General features: G+C 36.4%; 4 protein-coding genes across 5 annotated transcripts; all 4 read left to right on the top strand.

Moving 5' to 3' along the window:
• The first annotated feature begins 1,246 nt into the window (after positions 1-1,246).
• Positions 1,247-3,355, top strand: LOC116206720. The gene is made up of 4 exons (XM_031539516.1): positions 1,247-1,398; positions 2,233-2,340; positions 2,627-2,699; positions 2,909-3,355. Exons 2-4 carry the CDS (start codon positions 2,256-2,258, stop codon positions 2,919-2,921), a joined length of 171 nt encoding a protein of 56 aa, XP_031395376.1. The 5' UTR covers positions 1,247-1,398; positions 2,233-2,255; the 3' UTR covers positions 2,922-3,355.
• Positions 3,356-4,506: 1,151 nt separating this feature from the next.
• Positions 4,507-7,001, top strand: LOC116208015 (chaperone protein dnaJ 50). The gene is made up of 10 exons (XM_031541184.1): positions 4,507-4,687; positions 4,777-4,839; positions 4,935-5,001; positions 5,097-5,156; positions 5,318-5,368; positions 5,457-5,537; positions 5,771-5,883; positions 6,006-6,123; positions 6,215-6,341; positions 6,520-7,001. Exons 1-10 carry the CDS (start codon positions 4,566-4,568, stop codon positions 6,621-6,623), a joined length of 906 nt encoding a protein of 301 aa, XP_031397044.1. The 5' UTR covers positions 4,507-4,565; the 3' UTR covers positions 6,624-7,001.
• A 711-nt stretch (positions 7,002-7,712) lies between these two features.
• Positions 7,713-13,166, top strand: LOC116208014 (tyrosyl-DNA phosphodiesterase 1). Of its 2 annotated transcripts, XM_031541183.1 has the most exons (16): positions 7,713-8,023; positions 8,125-8,304; positions 8,556-8,834; positions 8,971-9,117; positions 9,338-9,398; positions 9,896-9,972; positions 10,069-10,326; positions 10,452-10,541; positions 10,653-10,787; positions 11,154-11,303; positions 11,488-11,591; positions 11,856-11,909; positions 12,023-12,113; positions 12,228-12,308; positions 12,396-12,546; positions 12,722-13,166. In XM_031541183.1, the coding sequence occupies exons 1-16, from the start codon at positions 8,009-8,011 to the stop codon at positions 12,817-12,819; spliced, it is 1,971 nt and encodes a 656-aa protein (XP_031397043.1). In that variant the 5' UTR covers positions 7,713-8,008; the 3' UTR covers positions 12,820-13,166. The 2 variants fall into 2 exon arrangements, with proteins under 2 accessions (XP_031397043.1, XP_031397042.1); XM_031541182.1 differs by lacking the exon at positions 7,713-8,023 and having other exon boundaries at positions 8,028-8,304.
• A 90-nt stretch (positions 13,167-13,256) lies between these two features.
• Positions 13,257-14,012, top strand: LOC116209145 (ubiquitin domain-containing protein 7SL RNA1-like). The gene has a single exon (XM_031542701.1). It carries the CDS (start codon positions 13,257-13,259, stop codon positions 14,010-14,012), a length of 756 nt encoding a protein of 251 aa, XP_031398561.1.
• Positions 14,013-21,275: the final 7,263 nt, after the last annotated feature.

The raw sequence follows: 21,275 nt of genomic DNA, 5'->3' as shown, positions 1-21,275 counted from the left end.
TGGGCTAATGGGAGAGCTGCCGGTTTTTTCTTCTTTTTTTTCCAACACCGAGAGAGAGAGAGAGCGAGAGAGAGAGGAGTTGGCGTCTGTGAGCTGAGGGAGTTCGAGCCGAGAGGTCCCTTTTTTTTTTTTGAGTTCCAGCTGCCCCCTTTTTCTTTCTCCATGAGCTGCGGGTTTTCCAATCAGGAGAGAGAGAGAGAGAGTTGGCGTGCACGGAAGCCGTTGGCATGTGCAGAGGAAGAAGTTGGCGTGTGCAGAAGGGGGTTAGGCTCGAGTCAGGAGGCGCAACAGGCTCGGTTCGTCACGGCAGGGAGGAAGAGGAGGAGGAGAAGAAGAAAAGAAAAAGGAAAGAAAAGAGGAAGAAGAAGAACAGGGAATGGGGGCAAAAGAGTCAAGCAATGGTTAGAAGTCGTCTGACTTCTGACCGGCTCTGATTCGATTTTTTTTTTGAATTCAACGCGCGTACAAATTGAAAATTCTGTCTTCTTAATCGGACGTCGGAAAAATAATTCGAGACCGCCATCATGCTCAGAAAAATTCGTTGATCGATATTATGCGATAAAATTATTTTCAATCTCGAATTTTGTCCAGGATTTTGAAAATTGACGTCGATGTACGCGAAATTCGAAAACGTCCAAAATAGTATTATTTTTTGAAAAATCATAAAATTGGTGTTAGATTAAGAAAATGTGCTATCTCCGAAAAGTCGTGAACACTCGAGTAATTAATTAGAAATACTACCCTCACGGGTGGCAAAAATGACGATTTTGCCCCTCTGGAGCCGGTGAACCAAAATTGGGTGCTGATAGATATAATTACTGATCATCGAGAATCATCTATAACGCTATTACTCCCCTGCAAGCTGTACAGGGAGTGGGCCACGTGCAGCTTGGATCAAATAAGTGAGAACCACGAGAAAGATTACCCTTTGGTGAGCCATCCGCTATCTGATCAGTGGAGCCAATGAAACGAATTTGTAACAATTAACTTAATTATTATTATAAGAACTTATATGACCACCTTATATAATGATGATTAACATATTCTAATTTTTAACCAAAAAAAATTGAAGATTACTATTTGAAAATACAAGTACTAATTGAAATTACTTTTTAAAAAGAAAGTTTTAATATGTAACCCGTTCAATGTACGGTAGACAGAGACTAGTTTAATTAGAAAAAAGAACTAAGAAAAAGGCTAAAACGAAAAGATGTTTAAAAGTATAATATGTAAACAATTTGAAAAGAAAGACAAGGACTAAAATAAATTTAAATGCGTAGATATCCTATTTTCCATTTTTCCCTTCTTCTGGCATTGGGAAATAAAAGCAATTATTTTTCAGGCAGTCGCAGCTGACTCCTTCTCTCTGTTCGTGGATCTGTCCCGACAACAGCTCAGGTAAGGCAATCTCCTCTCACGTTCAGACGTCTTCACATTAGGTTTGATTCCCCGGTCTGCTTCTCCGGATTCAATACCTGTTGCCATGCGAGATTGATTCTCTTGATGTTGGTTTGATCTCCTCAATTACTGCCCTTCCCTGTAGCCAGAAATTCATTCTCTTTGTCGGTGATTTGCTCGAAAACTTTGCAGAAACAAATCAATTCAGGTTATCCCGTTTCTCCCGAGGTGTCCAGTCTGACTTTAGGGGTTAAAGTTTTCTCCTTTGACAGGATTACTTTGTGAATGTTTGTAAAAATCTGGACTTTTCTGGCAAATTATGTGAAGGACCTTGTTGGAATCTCAAATTGGTTTAGGTTGTTCTGATGTCATAGATTCTCAGCATATGTTGTGATTGTTTTCAAGGAAGAATTGATGGGTTAGCTCGAAATTTGGGTCTTGTTCATCGTCTGTATGTTTTTAAAATCCGGTGGAAGTTATGGGTGTCCGGTTGCTGAGCTTCTGGTTAGGTAAATGCCACGGATCCTTAATGTAGAAATGAGTTCAGATCAGGTTTTCGTGTTGTCCGTGTTAAAGCTCTTGAGCTTGGCTACTGCAAGAACCGGTGCAGCTTCCAGTTTCTATTATTCTTTGATAAGACTAGGAGCTCAAAACGGAGGAAAACTCATTTATTGGGGTAGAGAGTCTCTATCCGGTTTATTCTGATACTACCTATTAGAAGAAAGTTGACCACTGATGCTGTGGAATTGATATTACGTGGGGAATTGAACTATAATTGCACTGTTTGTTCTCAGCTTGGGTCCGATGTCATCATCCCTGTTCTGATTATTGCAGGAGGCGAAGAAGGGATAAGAAAGATGAATTGGATTCAGCGCAAGATCTACCTCTACAATGTCACTTTCGGGCTCTACATGCTGGATTGGTGGGAGCGTTGTCTGTTCAGTATCTTTTTTACTTTTATCTCTATCGTCCCTTTACAGGACATAGATATGCACGGCTGATCTATCTGATGCTTTTAATTTGAGGCAGGTTGTCACATTTGTGCTCCCCGGCATTTATGGTTTACTTCGACTAAGTGCATATATTCCTCTGCTTTACTTTGGCCCTGGCAGAGTCTCTGTCGAATAGTTTGCCGCCTTAGTAAAACAATTAGCATTTCCGAGATATGAAGTTATTTGCCTATTTATTTCTGCCCCCTTTTTTCCTCATGATTCCTTAACTTGATTAGATATTTTGGTGATCGTGTTGATGTGGTTCATCCTTTACAACAGTTCACGATATGTGACTGATTTCTGCCGAAGGTATCATCCGCTACTCTGCAACTCCTCGAGCCAGTCTATTATCTTGCTTATAACTGATGAGTTAGTCAATTTGGTATTTATTGGTGGAAAACGAGAATGGTATAATGCCGACAGGGTTTTTCTTTTTAGGAGATGAAAGGAAACCCAAGATTGATGAATACTAATTCCGTACTCTTGTCTGTTAATTTGTTTTTCTTTACTTACATCAGGTATATCTGGTGAGGGAAAACAATCGATGCAATATGAGGGATCATATGGTGATGCTAGTCATGATCTAATTGGTGAACTTACTCTCACATTCGGTCTTCTGGAGAGAATCTCAGAATTTTGATCTGAGCAGCCGATTGAATGTCTTATGCATCTCGTCTGCTGTTCAAGCTATGTTGCTTTCAGCTTTCAGTTGATGGTTAGTGTGAAACTATTCCGAAGTGGGTTGCACCTGAGAGGATTTGGACAGTTATTTTATGTCTTGCTGCACAATTTCGCAATTCTTGCAGAGTACTTATGATCTCTGGAGTCTATTTGTAACATTATCTTCATTTTACGATGGTTGAAGTTATACTGTCCGTTGTGCTTATATAGTGAATGAAACGATATAATTTATTGAGTTCCAAATACTGCAATGGTACATGTAATTTAGTGGCACTTAGCTTTGATTTCTTGTTCGAGACCTATTGCTTTTGGATTTTCGTTGATTAGGGACATAAGACTACCTCATTCATCAATTCTACATGTAAGAGTATGTTTGCAAGTGCTTGAAAGCTGCCATAAGTACCCCATTTATGTTACTTTAAGGAGACGTGATTGTAGCCTTGAGGGAATGCTTTAATGACAAGGATGACTGAAAAAATGTTATGCTCCGTTTGTTTTGAGGATCTGATTTTAAGATTCTAACTTTAACTTTAACTCTACTCACTACACAACAAAAATCAACTATTTAAATCTTCAAAGTAAAAAAGTGGGTCCCATATATAAATCTACATACAACTCTATTATATTCAATTTAATTTTTAATATTAAATTTTCATAACTATTCATTACTTTTTCACATTTTTTTCTCATAATTCAACACCATAATCATTACAACCCAATTAAAATCAAAATCAACCAATTAAAATCAAAATTCAACTCCCAAACCAAACGCAGCCTTAGTATCCTTTTGGAAACCTAAAGGAGATGCCTCTATTCTTGAAATAGAATGTGTCAATGTCCTAGTTTAAAATGAGTCATCGTATCTTTAAAAGAAATCGCGTGAAATATTAGTGGAATACACTCGATTTTTAGTAACTTACATAATTGTAAAATGTGTAATCCATCTTTGGTACACTCGTGTTATGTGCTCTAAAATCATCAAAGTACACATCGATTCAATGGTTCACAAAGACTTGAATTCAATGCTAATGAGATCAACTCGTCAGGGGCCCCAAGGTGCCCGATAGGGAAAAACCGGACTAAAAAGGTATAGTACGCTTTGAGCGTAGCTTGCACAGATTTGTCTTTAGCAAAATTTTTAAATGTGATTCTCATCGGTGGAATCTCCCATGTCTCTTTTTCTCCCCTTCCCCGGTTTCTTACTAGGCGCACGGGGCTCCTTTGGAAGTCGAAAAATAGATAGAGGCATCGGGATTTTACGGGCTGAGGCTACCCGATTAATATTAGCAGATCAAGGCCGTATAAAGCCGAGCCCATTTACGATGGCCCACGAGAAATTACAAAAGCAGAAGCGTTGACCGCGAGGGTCAAATGAGGGCAATTTTGTAAATTCATATTCTGAAACTGTGAACTTCCACGCAAAGACATGGAAGGAGGCTCATCATTACCGGAGAAAACCAACGGCGGGCGAAGACACCATTGGAACGGCAGACAATGGCGCCGCCGGTGGGGCACATCAGGTGGTGCAGTGCTGCATCGTTCCTCGTCATCTGCCTCCTCGCCGTCCCGTCTGTAGCCATTTACTGTGACGAAGACGACTGCTACGATCTGCTCGGGTCAGCTCTGCGCCTCTGATCTCCTCCCTTCCACACCATTGTTATTGCTCTGCCGAGCTCCAACTAACCGTTTCGTCCTCCAATTTTAGGGTTTCACAGACAGCTAATGCGTCGGAGATCAAGAAGGCCTACTACAAGCTCTCCTTGAAATAGTAAGCTCGCCCAATTCACTTCCCTCTGATGAATTTCACTCCGATTTTATCTCCAAAATTGCAATTTTGAATCTTCCTGATTTGGTTGATTCCAGCCACCCTGATAAGAATCCCGATCCGGATTCGAGGAAGCGCTTTGTGAAGATTGCCACTGCTTATGAGGTCACTACCTGAACTTCTATTGTAATGCATAATCTTAAGGCTAAGTGTGTCTCAATCGCTTTGATTAATGATCTAGCTGATTTTTGGAGGTTCAGATTTTGAAAGATGAAGCCACTCGCGAGCAATACGATTACGCGATTGCACACCCTGAGGAGGTGAACCTCGAGCTTTGTTATGCAAATTTGCTCTGTTTCGTGGACTGAGAAATCAGAAGTTAATCGGTTCAGGCGGCGAAAATTTTAGTTCCCGGAGTATATATAGATATATATATTTATATGCTGCGGTAGAAGATCCTAATTCTGTTATCTTATATTAGGTGTTTTACAACACAGCCAGGTATTATCAAGCATATTATGGCCATAAAACGGTAAGAACATTCCTGACCTAATAAACATTCTGTCTTTATACCCTTCCAGGGAAAATTTCTCTTATAGTTCATCTTGTGCTTTGTTTAGGATCCTCGGGCAGTTCTTGTTGGGCTACTTCTCATTCTCTCGGGATTTCAATATCTAAACCAAAAGACAAGGTATGATCAGGTATTAAAGTACTTCCCGTCTCTCTCACTCATGAAGTCATAACTATTCTGGTATTTGAATGTCAGACTGCTATTAGTTAATTTCTACTGCAGTTCAGGTTATATATTTTACCATTCAGACCAAAGTTTGATGTCTTGTGGAGAGTTTTTGTTATTGTGGCTTATGTTTCCTTGTACATCCAATGGACACTTAGTAGTGATACTTCTTTCTTAGCTCAAGCTTGCTTCTTATAGGCTGTAGCAATGGTCAAAAACACACCAGCTTACAAGAACAGACTACGAGCTCTGGTGCTTGAGCGCAGTGGAGGAACAACGAGCAAGAAGAAAAATTCAAAGCAGATGGATAAGTATGACTCTTGTTAATCTTTCACATTAGAGAGAGAATAATATGCTGATGCTATTAGCGATCTTTAGATTAAGAGCTTTTAGGCCTTTTCTTGTAACTAAGATGGTGGAAATATGATTGCAGGAAAGTGGAAGAAGAACTCAGCAAAGAGCTCAATTTGGACATTAAGGGGGCTGAGAAGCCTCGCTTTTGGAACCTCATCGGTGTACAATTCATACTCCTACCTTATGCTTTAGCAAAGGTAATACATCGAAATTTCTTAATTTCAGGAATTTCTACTTCAGCCATCATTGTGACTTAGATCCTTTCCTGACAATTCTTTGTTTATGTAGTTGTTTTTATGGTATGGATCTTGGTTCTGGAGGTACCAGGTTAAAAAAGCTCCATATTCTTGGGAAGATGCTGCTCACCTGACGCAAAGGGCTCTCAGAGTCCCCGTCGATGCATGGAGCTCTTTAGGTAATATTCTATAGTCACTTGTCAGTGGGATATGAAATTACTGGACCTGATAGTCCGTGCTCTTTGCATGGATTAATGCGATCAGCTTTTGCTTTCTAGAGGAAATTTTCCAATTTTAGTGGCTTATTTGCCCTTCTCGCTGAGTGTTCCTGAAGTTATGGTTATTGTATATGGCTAGATGAATCGATGAAGGAAGATCTCGTGCACAGACGTCTATGGGAGAAAGGGAACCTGGAGAATTACCTGACAGAAATGCGGAAAGAATCAAAACGCAGGAGATAGCAGCTTTTTTGTTCCATTGGCGGTCTCCTCTGATTTTTGACAACTAAATCCTCGTGGCAATAACTTGTCATTTTATTCTGCGTCTTCTGCCTAATCAGGTCAGAGAGTGTGTGACAAACTTAAATACGTTTTATACAAAGCCATAGTAGACCCTTTTAAGTGATGGAGTACAACTGGAACAGTTAGCTTATGTTTCCTAGTCCTTCTGCTACTCTCATAGTGTCGAGTTTTTCCCGAAAGATATCATAATACTGGAAACATTTGCTCGAGCCTATACGAGTTTTGCCTATGTAAGAACTATTGGGGTCACGACCCCCTAATAGGAAATATGGATGTTTGCTGAACTCTCATCAGTGTTATCTCATGTTCATTGAATCATTGTCTATCAAAAAATCCGTAAGCCTTATTGCTCTTATTTGTTCTGAATTTATTTTGTTATCATTAGGTTTTGATTAGGGACATGAAAATGGTTGTTGAGGGTCGGATTCTCCTAAGGATCTCAACGTGGTACTTCACCGGACAATGAGATGTTAATCATTATGTTGCACGAATAATCTAGATGTGGAATGCCTCTGCCGGAGAAAAGGAATTGATATGCTTGAGTTTTGACAAGTCGAACATTTCAATCCAGCTGGGACCTGAACACGTTGAAGCGAAGTGACTGATTAATTGGGATCATATACTGACCAAGATTATGCTATGTCGAAAATGCAGTCTAAAATTTCAGCCTTCATCCACTTTCGCATCAGATCACAAACCCATCAGTGGATCCATTCTTTTTCCTGAAATCTTCAAATCCTCCTCTGCCAACCTCCCCAGTCGATGTCGGTGTCAGAATCCATTCGATCAATCTCTGGATTTCATCCTTAAATTTGCTACTTGAAAGAGAGGTAGATTCGCATCCTCGATCAAGAAATATTCAATTCTCGTAAGTGGGATTTTTACGAGGGTTGTATCCTCAACGATAATAATCAATAAGAAGTTGATTCTCGTAAATAGAACTTCTAAGAGCCTGTCCTTTCTGGTTTGCTACTTGAAAAACTATTAGGGCCGTATCTTCACCTCTAATCAAGAGGTATATGATATGATTCTCCTGAACGGAATTTCCACGAGCACGGACAAACCGAACAACATTTGACATTTTTTCACCGGTTCTACGGACTTTCTCAAAACGGTTCCCAGGAGAGAATCTTCGGTCCGAGTGTCAGCCACCCAAGAGAGTGTCAGCTCTGAGTCTCAGCTCAGACCACCGCACTCTGCAATGGCGAACTGGGCGACGACCGTCGCCTTTGGGCTCCTCCCCCGGACATGAACCCCACTTCTTCTTCTTCATCTTCTTCATCACACCGCCTAAAGCTTCAATCTTTGCTGGCAACCGCATAGGAATGGCTCTCTCGCAGGTAAACAACCCGGAAACTCCGACACCCCTCTCTCAAATTCTTGTAGTGCGTTGTTCAATGGTTACATTGACACGATGCGTTTCTTGGGCATGGCGAGGAAGATTGGGTCTCTGGTCCCGCTCACAGAAACCCTAGAGGAGAACTCTGCGATCCCCAAAGTTCCCATCTCTGAAGGCCCCAACGTCATCGGACGCAATGTTCTACCTTTACCGGACAAGAGACTCAGCCGCAAGCATTTTACCTTGACCGCCTCTAGCGATGGGTCTGCTTCCTTATGCGTGGTAATGCTCTGTCTCTTACTCTGATAGAGAGGAATGGCATAGTTTTTTGTTCAATTTCTCTCTTCAAATTGCATTTTTGTTCAATCTATGTTTGCCCGTTTAAGAAAAAGGCTGTTTTTGGTTGAGAAGATGGTAACCGAGAGCATGCAAAGTTTCAATTTTGGAATAGGAAGAAGTGGGATGGTTCTCCAAAACCAAGCAGTCCCTTCATTTTGATATCGGCTCATGCTGTTATGTGGATGGAATTGTAGGAAGGGTCGAACCCGGTTGTAATCAATACAGGTAAAGAAAGGAAGAAGATTGGTAGTCAAGAAAAGGCGGATGTTAGACCCGGGTGTGTCATAGAGTTGATTCCTGGGCATCACTTCTTCAGGTATGAAGTGTTAGGTAGGGATATAAATGGTTGTAGAGAGGACTCTAGTAGGAGTGTTTCTTCTAATGGTGGGAAAAGGCCCTCTGAACTCGAGGACTCGAGTAGGAAGAGAGTTCGAGAAGAAACCCAAAATCAGCATGCTGGTCAGAACTCTCAGGTATCTATTTTGTTGCATCCACCTTCAGCTTTGTTTTCTACTTATTAATATGTCTCCTCGATGCCACGAAGTTTGCACTCTATCCTTTGGAAAGAAGGATACTTTCTGACTTTAGATCTTTACATGTGATATATAGGCTAAAATGGAAGTTAGTGATGTGGAGGCTCTTCGTCACTTTAATATTCCCAAAGAAAAGTTACCGCTGACCTTTCAGCTCATGCGAGTTCAAGGTCTTCCTACGTGGGCAAATACCTCTGCTGTTTCTATAAGTGATGTTATACAGGTAAGAGGTCGACCAAAACGCCATTTCATGCCCCTCATTATTGTCCTTAAAGTTAATGATCCTATAAAAATCATGGGTTTATGTGCAGCAGTAGTTGAAGGCATTTTCTTCTAATTCATTCTGTTCTTTTTTTTTTAATGTTTGATGAAGATATTTCGGAAAATTATCTACACATACATGCAAATGGTGATTCCTTGTTTGATCACATTTCCTCTTGCAGGGGGATATTGTTCTCTCTATCCTTTCAAATTACATGGTGGACATTGATTGGTTGATACCTGGTGAGTTCCTCAAAATAAGATTTTTATTAATACGATCTTCCATTTCCTATAAATGCAGTCAGTCTCTAGCCAAAAGAGAGAATTTATAGCTGCTTCCATTTGCCTCTCCTAGGCCCGACCAATCTGAGCATGTACTCATCAGTTTCATCTTTGTTATTGCTGAACGATAATCCGTTAGGATTCTCATCACTCACTATCCCCATGACTTAATTCTTAACTAATAGTGAACATGAAGGCTGCCTTTGGGAAACCTTATCGCAATTTTGATTGTTGGTAGCCCTCCTTCAGGGAATATTCTTCCTTAGACTTACCCAGTCTAAAACAATTGATTGATTTAGGTCCCATTTTGTTCACATGTGACCAAAAAGAGCCAACAATTGGAAGTTGGAATTACATCAGTGTAAAATAATTGTTTTAGAAAGTCTTTGTGTGATTTTTTTTCTTTTTCATTTTATCAAGACTTCTGAGTTTTTGATGCTCGATTTTTGCTAATGTAGCATGTCCTGCTCTTGCAAAAGTTCCCCATGTACTGGTTGTTCACGGGGAGGGTGACGGCACTCTCGATCATATGAAGGTTACTAGACAGCATATTTACGTCTTTGCCTTTTCTTCAAGTCTCATTTGCATTATGTGAAGAATTCAATTGTTGTAGTCATTATTCTTGCCTTAGAGAAGAAAGCCTGCGAATTGGATTCTTCACAAACCTCCGCTGCCTATTTCATATGGAACGCACCATTCAAAGGCCATGCTTCTAGTCTACCCAAGAGGAGTTCGGGTTATTGTGCATACCGCGAATTTGATATATGTGGACTGGAACAATAAAAGTCAAGGCTTGTGGATGCAAGACTTTCCCTGGAAGGATCAGAACAGTCCAAAGAAAGGCTGCGGGTTTGAAGATGATTTAGTTGATTATCTTACTACGCTGAAGGTAGATATCAACGAAATTGAATAACTCTCCGGTGATGGATTTATGGCCTCAAATGTGAGAAATTGTTAGAAGTTCTGTATCCTATGTTCTCATTCACTTCCTTTTGGTTTTTGAAAATGTTCCAGTTCCCTGAATTCAACATCAAAGTACCATCTGTTGGCGACTTTACAATCAACCCATCTTTCTTCAGGAAGTTCGACTATAGAGATGCTGCTGTACGGCTTCTTCTCCTGCAACTACAAATTCATTCTTTATGTGATGGGTCATTCTGAGATATTATAACTTGTAGGCAGCTGAATTTCTTTTTGGCTGATATATGATTGCAGGTCAGGTTAATTGCATCAGTTCCAGGGTATCACACGGGCCCCAATTTAAAGAAGTGGGGTCACATGAAGCTTAGAAGCGTGCTTCAAGAGTGTACCTTTGATAAAGAGTTTCAGAAGGCTCCTCTAATTTATCAGGTCAGACTCAATCCCATATGCAATGCTTACTTATAATGTGAGTTCTCTTGCTCATGGCCTTCTCCTCTACGATGAAAGGGCACTAAAGTAAAATGGTATAACATACAAGATGGAAATTCTGTTGAAACATACTTCCTTTCCATTCTATGGACCGAATAGCCATAAATCTTTCAAAGGTTTCTTTCTGTTAATTCCTATAAGTCCCACATAGCTTAAGGCCGTGACTAGATTAGAGTTCCGTGCTGGCTTGTCGTTAGCTGTTCCTGGTATGAGAGATAGGGAGCTTTTACATATTTTTTACCACCTTATCGTTTCCTTTGAATGATAAGTTCTTAATGTACTTTTACTCTTGGTGGGTTCTGGCAGTTCTCCTCCCTTGGTTCATTAGATGAGAAATGGATGGCTGAGCTTGCATCCTCAATGTCGGCAGGTTCTTCAGAAGATAAAAAACCTCTTGGTCTTGGGGACCCACAAATTATATGGCCTACAGTGGAAGATGTTCGGTGTTCTTTAGAGGTAATGATGCTGCTCAATCTTACTGGTATTGGCCTCATATCATTCGTAGGCCAAAAGATGTCACCTTCATCAAAAAGCAAGATATAATATTATCTTTTATCGTTTATTTTAGGCATTAATCCATCCTATGAATTATTAACTGCGGGAATCCTTTTGCTCCCTCTATTTGTGATTGCAACCCCAGGGTTATGCTGCTGGAAATGCCATCCCAGGCCCACTAAAGAATGTTGAGAAGGAATTTTTGAAGAAGTATTGGGCGAAATGGAAGGCAAACCATACTGGCCGCTGGTAAATAATTTGTCTCTTTATTTGGAAAATAATCTCTTTTATAAGCTCCTCGTTTAGTTGCATTTAAAAAATTACACATTTCTTCGTATTTTCAATTTTGCATGTGCCAATAGTTTATATTGCTGATTCAAGCATGAACTTCTTTTCCTTATTTCCCTCCTGAGCTCTGTGGAATTCTTCAACCCTCATTATGCAGTATTTTCATTTCCTATTTACTGATTTTTATTTCTATTAATATAATTATTTTTCTTTCTGTTGTTTCAGTCGTGCAATGCCCCATATAAAGACATATACACGTTACAAAGGTCAAAAGCTAGCGTATGTACCGAAGCATTCATTTCCAGACCCTTGATTTTCTCTTTTTTTTTTTTACCCTTTCTTCATACTTTCTAAATCCTACGTGACTGCAATGACTGGCCTTTTCCGAGCAGTTGGTTACTGCTGACTTCGGCAAATCTGAGTAAAGCTGCCTGGGGTGCCCTTCAGAAGAACAACTCTCAGTTGATGATTCGTTCTTATGAGGTACATCGACAATTCTGTACAATTATTGCAGCAATGTCGCCTTTGTTTTCAAGTTACGAGCTTATAATGTTGTTATCTTCCCTTTAACTTCTCTATGGCTTCTAAAATTCTCAGTTGGGAGTGCTATTTTTACCTAATTCCATGAGAAGAGAAGGTCATGTATTTTCTTGTACAAATGGAGGCACTCCATCGAAGGTAAATTTCACCGAATGTAGTTTTTTCTTTTTTCCTTTTTCCTTTTAAGCTAGCAACTGGACTTCTCAAATTTTCTGTGGGTTTTAGGGTACTGGCTTGCCTTCAGAAGAATCAGAGGTGAAGAGAACAAAACTCGTGACCTTGCTGGGACAAGGATGTGAGAAAACCGACTTATCCTCGGAAGTTATTCCATTGCCTGTGCCTTATGAACTTCCCCCGAGGCCATATTCCTCTGAAGGTTATATTCTATACCATTGACCAGTTCTATTCTTCTGCTTTGTAGAGTCATTCATGGGAGAGGATGTAATTAGCCCGAACTCTTCAGGCTTTAGGCTTGACCAGAATCTCAGTCCAGCCTATGGTTCCATACATTAGTTTCTTTTATTTATCATACTTATTTGGCTCTTCTGCAGACGTCCCGTGGTCGTGGGACCGGAGATACAACAAGAAAGATGTGTATGGTCAAGTTTGGCCGCGGCCGGTTCAGCTCTACGCTTTTCAAGATTCTTAACCTTTCCAAAACAGCTTAACCTTTTAACTTAGGTATTATTATCTGCTATGTTAGGTCCGCAGTCTGTCATTTGATGTTAATTAGTAAATGGTGCTAAATTGAAAACTGTAATCTGAACTAAGGTTCTGTTTGCCGCGATTAAAATTGTTTCCTGTCGGGTTGGAATATTTATCGAGAAGAGTTATGTATGCTGCTGAGGAATTATTCCTCGAGGATGTGACTCAGCAAAGCAATATAATCAAAGTGAGCATTGTATCAGTTGATATGCATGTCTGCGAGGAAAACAATGCAAATGATATTGAAGGATGTTGAAATAGAAAATTTATGAAACTCTGCAGAGCCAAAAACTGTGCCTCCTGCAACTTTAAGTCGCATAGTTTTGGGATGATCTTTACCTATGTGTATAGCTACTTGTGGGGTTGGAGTTTGCATTGGCGATGGAGGTCTTCATTGATCCCACAGATGGGGGGGTTTTCTCCATAGAAATTGGTTTCTTTGAGACCGTTCGAGATATGAAAGAGAGGATTGAGGCAACCAGTGGGATACCCGTCTCGAGTCAGACCTTGCTTTTCAATGGCGAAGTCCTTGATGATGATGGTAAGGCAACGTATCTCGGGATAAAAGAAAATTCCTCTATTCAACTCCAGGTTGCCAACACTCAGTCGGGGCCGACTTTCCTCAGGCTCCGGATAAGAATTCCATCGCACACGCCATTTCTCATGGAAGTCAATAGAGACGATCTGGTGAGAGACCTGAAGGAGAAGATTCAAGCGAGGGTGACATCCTTGCCTGCAGATCGGTTGGCGCTCCAGGTTTATAATGTCGAGCTGCAAGACAATCTCTCAGTATATGAATGTGGGCTTATCAATGATGTCCAGGTTGATGTGTTTGTCAAGCCTCAGCTGGTATGGTCTTCGGGAGGCAGTGGGAGCGGATCTGGGAAACTGACAGTGAAGGTGCTCCCATGGGGCTGGAACAAGAAGATTATCGTCGAAGTGAGCAAGTCCGACAAAGTGGAAGAGCTAAGAGGCGAACTTGAGAGGTTGCAAGAGATGGAGGGATTTGTGCTTCCAGCGGAATATTTCTTTATACATAAACAGAGCGTGATGGTAGAAGACGAGACATTCCAATTGAACGGAGTTAACCAAGGCGATACCATAGAAGTCTTTCGCGGGAAGGTTGCCAGTGATTAAATTCCATAGATGTTTTTCAAGAGCAGACTGGGACCGATCTGCCTAGAATTTGAAGTTCAATTTCTATTTTGGAAGGAAGTACTATCCATTTTCGTCATTTGGCTTGAATAAGAAACCGATTTTGTTTTCAAAAGAGAGTTAATTAATGCTTCTGCCCGTATTGAGCAAACCATCGAGACTCATACTGGGAAGTGGGAAGCTGGACAATAATAAACTTTGTTTCCACTTTCAAAATTGAATCATCGAACAATACAACAATACTAAACAAAAACCATTTAATTCTTCCATGTACAATTTAATGAGAAGCATTAGGAAGCAACAATCTCGAGCAACTGTTCTGTTGATTTACACAATACTGCCGCGAATCGATACATCATGATCCGTGTATAGGACTTCGGCCAATAACTTCTGGCCGATGATCTTAGGGTCTCGTATGTCGAACGAGAGTTGCTTTCCAAGCCGTTGCCCTAACCCAGGACAATCTTATCCGAGTCACTCCTGCTCCTCTTTAGCTCTACAATTCAATTCTTACGGGCACCGTTGGGCCGTCCCTTAAAAAAATCTGTAGGGTTACAAAATAAATATTATAATATCATAGGGTTAGAATGACCATCTAATCTAATACCTATATGTATATATAAACTTGACTATAAAACAATTAATAGGGTCATGAAGGTAAACTTCGTAATATCATAAGGATAAAAAGATAAATCTATTATATATATATATATATATTAAGTTGAATACAATGAAATAAATTGTATAATTTACATATATAAAATTAGGATTAAATAGATCTAAATTAATAATCAATGCATATAGATTAAGAGTTTATAAATAAAAATATATATAATTATGAATAATTAGGACTAAATTAATAATAAATTAATGAAAATTAGGGGTTTATAAATAAAAAAAATATAAACTTGACTACAAGACAATTAATAGGATCGTCAAGGTAAATGTTGTAATATCATAGGGATAGAAAGGTAAATCTATTATATAAGTATTACATTAAGTTAAAGACATTGTAATAAATGACATAACTGTATATATATAATGGGATTAAATGAGACTAAATTAATAATCAGTGCATAACGATTAAGAGCTTATGAATAAAAATACTTAATAATTTGGATATATATGAAATATATATAATTATGATTAATTAGACTAAATTAATAATAAGTGAATGAAGATTAAAAGTTCATAAATAAAAATATATATAAACTTGACTACAAGACAATTAATAGGTTCATAAAGGTAAATCTTGTGATATCATAGGTATAGAAAGGTAATCTATTATATATATTATATTAAGTTGAACGCAATGTAATAAATGACATAATTGTACGTATATGTAATTAGGATTAAATTGGACCAAATTAGTAATAAATGCATAAAAATTATGAGTTTATGAATAAAAATACTTAATAATTTATATATATGAAATATATAATGAGGATTAAATAGTAATAAATTAATGATAAATGAATAAAAGCTAAGAGTTTATAAATAACAAACTTAATAATTTTAATATAGATGCATAAATACGTTTGGACGTGAAATATTTTAATTTTAATATATCCTCAAAACTTAAAATAATTACAAAATTATCCTCAAAACTTAACATACTAATTTCAAATTGGAAAAATAATAGTTTTGAAAAATTTACATCACAATCTTTCTCTAATATAGTAGTAACATATGAATTAATCACGATTGATATTTGGATAAAATTATTAGATATTATATATATAGAAAAAAAGAATCAATTCCTTCTTAAATTTTTGAAATTTAACTAAAAATAATAAAAGTTTGAGTAGGTAAATACAATTATAGTTATAGTAAAAGTCATGTGCAATATATGGGCCAAGAAAGCTAGTATACAAATAAATGTGAATACGATATAATAAATAGTGTCACAATTGTAAATCTATATGCCAATAAAGTTAAATGCGATATAATAAATAGTGACACAATACTATTAGGATTAAATTAGTAAATGCATATAAATTATTAAATGCTTACTAATTTAATATGCAAATGCATTCTTGATTTAATAAAAAAGAATTCTCTCTTAAAATTGATTTTTTTAAAAAAATCAACTTCCTAAAGTTATATATTTATAGAAAAACTTTTCTACATAACATTCTTGATTTTGAAAAAAATGAAATAAAATAAGAGTGTAATCTCAAAATTGGTTTGGGGAAAAAAAATCAACTTCCTAAAGTTACATATTAATAGAAAAACTTTTCAATGTAATTAGTAATTAAAAGAAAAATCTATTGAAATGTAATAAGCATGTTCAAATATTGACTATTTTTAAAATAGTAAAAGATAAATCTATTTAAAAATCTTTAAAAGCATGAATTTACAAAAGCAGTTTATGATAATGGACTTTTTTTTTTTGCAAAATATGTGCCAATATCAATTACAATTTTTTAAAGTTTGATATTCAAGAAAATGCAATATGTTTTCTAAATAACATCATTTTGTCCATATTCACTTTGAATTATCCTTAATTTTTTATTCTATGCATTAATATTTGAATTGTTTCAATTCGAGAATATATGATGTCAAATTTTTAAAACTCCCCCTAAAAATAACCACTTGAGCCAAAAACTTGTGCGTAGAAATTATAGTTCGTTTAAATATTATAAATGATTATATTTTAACAATGAATATTATACTTAATATTTTAAACAAATAATAATAGGAAGATTATAGTCAATCTATCTAACAGTAACCATACATTCTCATCTATTATTCATGTGCATATGATTTTCATTCAAAAAGCATCACAGACTAATAATTGTATGATCTTATGGTAATATAGAAGTTAAGTATTTGAAAATAAAGATGTCAAAAAATATTATTCTTCAAAAAATGCATTAACTAAGAATTTTAAAAGAATTTAGATAAATCTAAGAGGTATAATAAGATCGTTAGTTATAAAATTATAATTGAAACTATTCAAAATTAGCCCAATTCTATAAAAGATTATTTTTGAAATTAATTATTGAATTTTTTTCTCTTGATTGGTAAATCAATCTTCTATTATAATAATAATAATAATAATATATTATTATTATTATTATTATTATTATATAGAAGATTGATTTACTAATAAAGAGAAAAAAAATTCAATAATATAAAATGTAATATAGAGATATGAACATGAACTCGTGCAACGCACGGGATTGAAAGCTAGTAGATATGGTAAAATAAACTTGACACGTTAGTTATGCATTAAATGTACTAATGTAAATGATAATTTTATGTTCAATAAAATTTAATCAACTCTAGTTTTATTCTCTAGAAAGTGTCCATATAAAGAAGACTTTGGAAGTTTTCTACACTGAATAACATACCCTAATGTAAAATAAGTTTACCATCGACGATATTTAAAAAAACTGTTATATGTACAACATTGAAAGACCAACTCTCTTACTAAAGATGGTGGAACGCAGTGGCGCACGTTTTCTCCTGGTAACTAATAGATTACATGTTCAATACTCATGTGGAATTACCCGTGCCTCTTTATTGGATATTTAGAAATTTTATTTCATTTTACTAGGCTTATGGGCCTCCTCCCTATTGTAACCGAAAAAAGATCAAATTCTCTTAACAAGAATAATAGGATTTTCAGTAAATAAATTTCAAATTTTAAATAAAAATCTTCAATAAAACTAGATTAACTTCAATAGTTTAACAATAACTGTGCAACCAAAATTATCTTCCTTAATATGTAATATGTACTTATTCAGTTGTTAACCTCGCTCCTCTTACTTCCCTAGCGTCACACGCACGCGCTACAAAGACTGATAAATATTGAAAAGAAAGAAAACACTTGGGCTGACTTCTTTATTCTGTGGGCTGGGTTGCTAGTGGGTAAGTTCATGAAATATAAGTGAATTTTGATGTTCTTTTGAAAATTTGATATATGACTCACTAATTATCTTTTAGTTATATCTCTTGCATTGCAGGGATTTATTTCCATATTTCTATATCATTCTTTATATAATTAATTTAGGTTTTTGAAAAATAAATTTGCTTCTTAAGAATAACATAACTATATATTGATTAATTTCACGTTTCAAAGAAAAATCTTGATAGAAATTTTGGGAGGCCTAGTCACAATAATTTTGCAGCTAATAGTCTAAATTAATATGTATTCCATGTTTATTTTTTTGTGCTAAATTAGTATTAGTATTAGTATGTATTCCATGTTTATTTAATACTCCATAAGTTAGGCACACGCATGACATATATTTAATTTAGGAATTTCTTATGCAAGGTTTACACATCTTTTTGAAAATAATACTTTTTGACATCCTCATTCTAAAATATTCGATTTTACCGATTATATTATCATAATTTCATAGAATACTGCCACTGTGATAACTTATTCTAATCCTCTAAACACAATTGATTTATTATTTATCAATAAAAATTATACTAATATCCAATCAAATATTTATTTTTTTACTGATTGATTAATTATAATGGATAGTTTTAGAATAATAAGTTGTACGCGTAGATGCATAAATTACATTACAAGTTTTACTATATATAAATAAATATTCAGCTATAGATTATCTATATAAACAAACACTTACAGAAGAAAGGGTGTTGTGCCCGCAAGTGTACGGAACGTTCAACTAATAAAAAAGTAAGAAAAGTATTACTCCCACGGAGAATTGTGCTAATAATATCGCTGGGCACTAAAATTGTCACACTCCAATAGAAGTCAAGCCAATCGATTTTACGAGAGACAAAAAGCCAGAGAAGTAAGTTAAACTAACACAAAGTTCAAGACATCACCAAACAACAGTCACTAATGAGAAGACCTAGGGTCCCGACTTTCCTTAATGTTCACTAACTCCACTTATAGTCACTTTTCCGATTCATTAAACGAATGAGTGTATTACCCAGAGACTCGACACTTCTCTAAGTATCTTTGGAGTTGTTTGGGCAAGATACCTCCTTTAACCAATGCCCTATATCTCTATGGGAATTGCAAGCAAAGACGGCTCATTAAGCATCAATCCCGACTTGCGGGTACCTAACACATGCAAGTATATTTCTATCTATACACTCAAATCAACCCAACTATTAGATTAATCGAGGTCAAACAAAGGTTATTTCACTCCTAGTGTAAACCCGCGCTCACTCCGTCGAGTTTGTTTGGATTACAACAACGATATTATTGGTGATCAATTAACAACATGCGTTAAGCACGGAGATGAAATTAATACCTCAGACCATTCAATAAAAACACACGTAAAAACATCGAAAACACACATTTCATCGAAGACTTAGTTAAAAAATCATGCATAAGTTAGGGGTAAATGACTCACGCAGAGAGAGATATCAGGGGGAGAAAACCAAAAAGCCAAATATGGGAGAGAATATAATTTGTTCCCCTTTCAAACTCTCTGCTCCTCTATAATTTATTCCTCTTTATTGAAGGGAACTATGATGATGAACTTATGTCAGCTCATCTCTATTCTGGTTTGCTCTAGTCCTATTTGAGGTCTTACATCGATTCTCCATAATTGTGAGATCAATTTTTTTTTTATTGGTCCAACCATTACAAGGAGGCGGAAGGAAACTAAAAAATTTCTCCTTTATGAGATAACTGGATGCTCTCAATCTATTTAAAGTCAATCCTAATTATTAGTTAGTTTGAAAGGAAAAGGAAAAGTAAAAGTAAAAGTAAAAGTTGAAATGAATAGATTAACAGGATAATTAATTGGAATTATAGGCCCCGTAGGAAGGAAATTAAGAACCTATTGGCGGAAGACTAAAATCGTCGCGGGACCTCCAATTAAAGACTTTGAGCGTGAGAACTTGACAATAATGACTAGCATCGTTATAACGATAGCAATGTTGGCTATCACCATTTTAATCTTTGATGTTCTTTTCTTTTCTTTTCTTTTTCTCGTTTCCATCAAACTTGAGATGTCGTTGATCTATTAATTGAGATTAATTTCTATTTAGGTATCGATTTAACTCACAAGATACTTTCGATGAAATCTCATCAACTGAATTGCAGATAAAATTCATTCCTTGGTAGGTAGTTTACTAAGCTTTGAGTCTTCGGCAGATTTTTTGTTTTTTGTTTATTTCTCTCCTTCAGCAGTCAAGGACGACTGTCGAATTAATTGATTGCTGGAAAGGAAACGTCCTCGAAGCCCACAAGTGCATATTTTCAAGCAATTGAAAGCAAAGCCAAAAGCCGTAGTTGGAAGTTTCTCTGAAAATATGTGTGTATTTTTTTCTTCTATGAAAGCAAAAGCAAAAGCCCACAGTGATCCCTCTCTCTTGTAGCCATTTTGAAAATCATGCGTGAGAACCTTTTTGTGGGTCACTTATGCAGTCTTTGCCGAACTAATTTGTCCTATAAACTTGCAAGGTGTCCACGTACAATATAGGATTGCTCAAGCGAAATCCGGACATACTGAAATCATTATCTCAATCTAAACTCAATCTTCTAAATGTATTCTAAGAATTTCTTACAATTAAAGTAAGCGACAAATCTTTTTCTTTTTTTTTTTATTACCAAGGAGATCGATGAGACTATTAAAAAGAGAGAAAAAAAATAGTTATATAAGTTCAATAAATGAAGATCGAATTCAAAACTTTTTTATTCCTGAGTTGTTGCTTTATATCACGTTATTGACATCCCTTCCTCAAACAATATAATCTTACATTACGTGGAATAAGTCTAGATTCTAGAAGTTGGGAACAAAGGAAGGCGAAAGCGATGATAAGGTTGTGATTGACCGTCAAAACTAACGGCGGCTATGTGCTGCACTAACAACGTTGACTTCACCTCACTCTATTTATTCTAAGTGGATCACCTCGCTTTCAATCTGCCTTATGGACCAGGGCGATTAGAAGGCCACACACGTGGCAAGATCGGGATGGTCAGATTTGTCATTGACCGAGTCAGGCTCTTTATATATATATATATATGCGACTACGAAATGATTTTCAATCATCATCATCATCATCATCATCATCATTATTAATCACTTAAAAAAAACACGACTCTTACATTTTTTCTACATATAATATAATCTTTAAAATATAGTCTAGAAATTCACAAAACTTAATATTTTTTTTTTAAATATAACACGATATTTGAAAAGTAGCACATAAAGACACGACATTTGTTTCTAAGTTTTCTTTGGCCGGGAATTGTTTTCACAAGACCATAATTATTCATGTACTGTAGATAAATCCTCGCGCAAT

This window comes from Punica granatum, chromosome 5 (assembly GCF_007655135.1).
Source record: "Punica granatum isolate Tunisia-2019 chromosome 5, ASM765513v2, whole genome shotgun sequence".
NCBI classification, from domain to species: domain Eukaryota; kingdom Viridiplantae; phylum Streptophyta; class Magnoliopsida; order Myrtales; family Lythraceae; genus Punica; species Punica granatum.
This window is presented reverse-complemented; position numbering and strand designations above follow the sequence as displayed.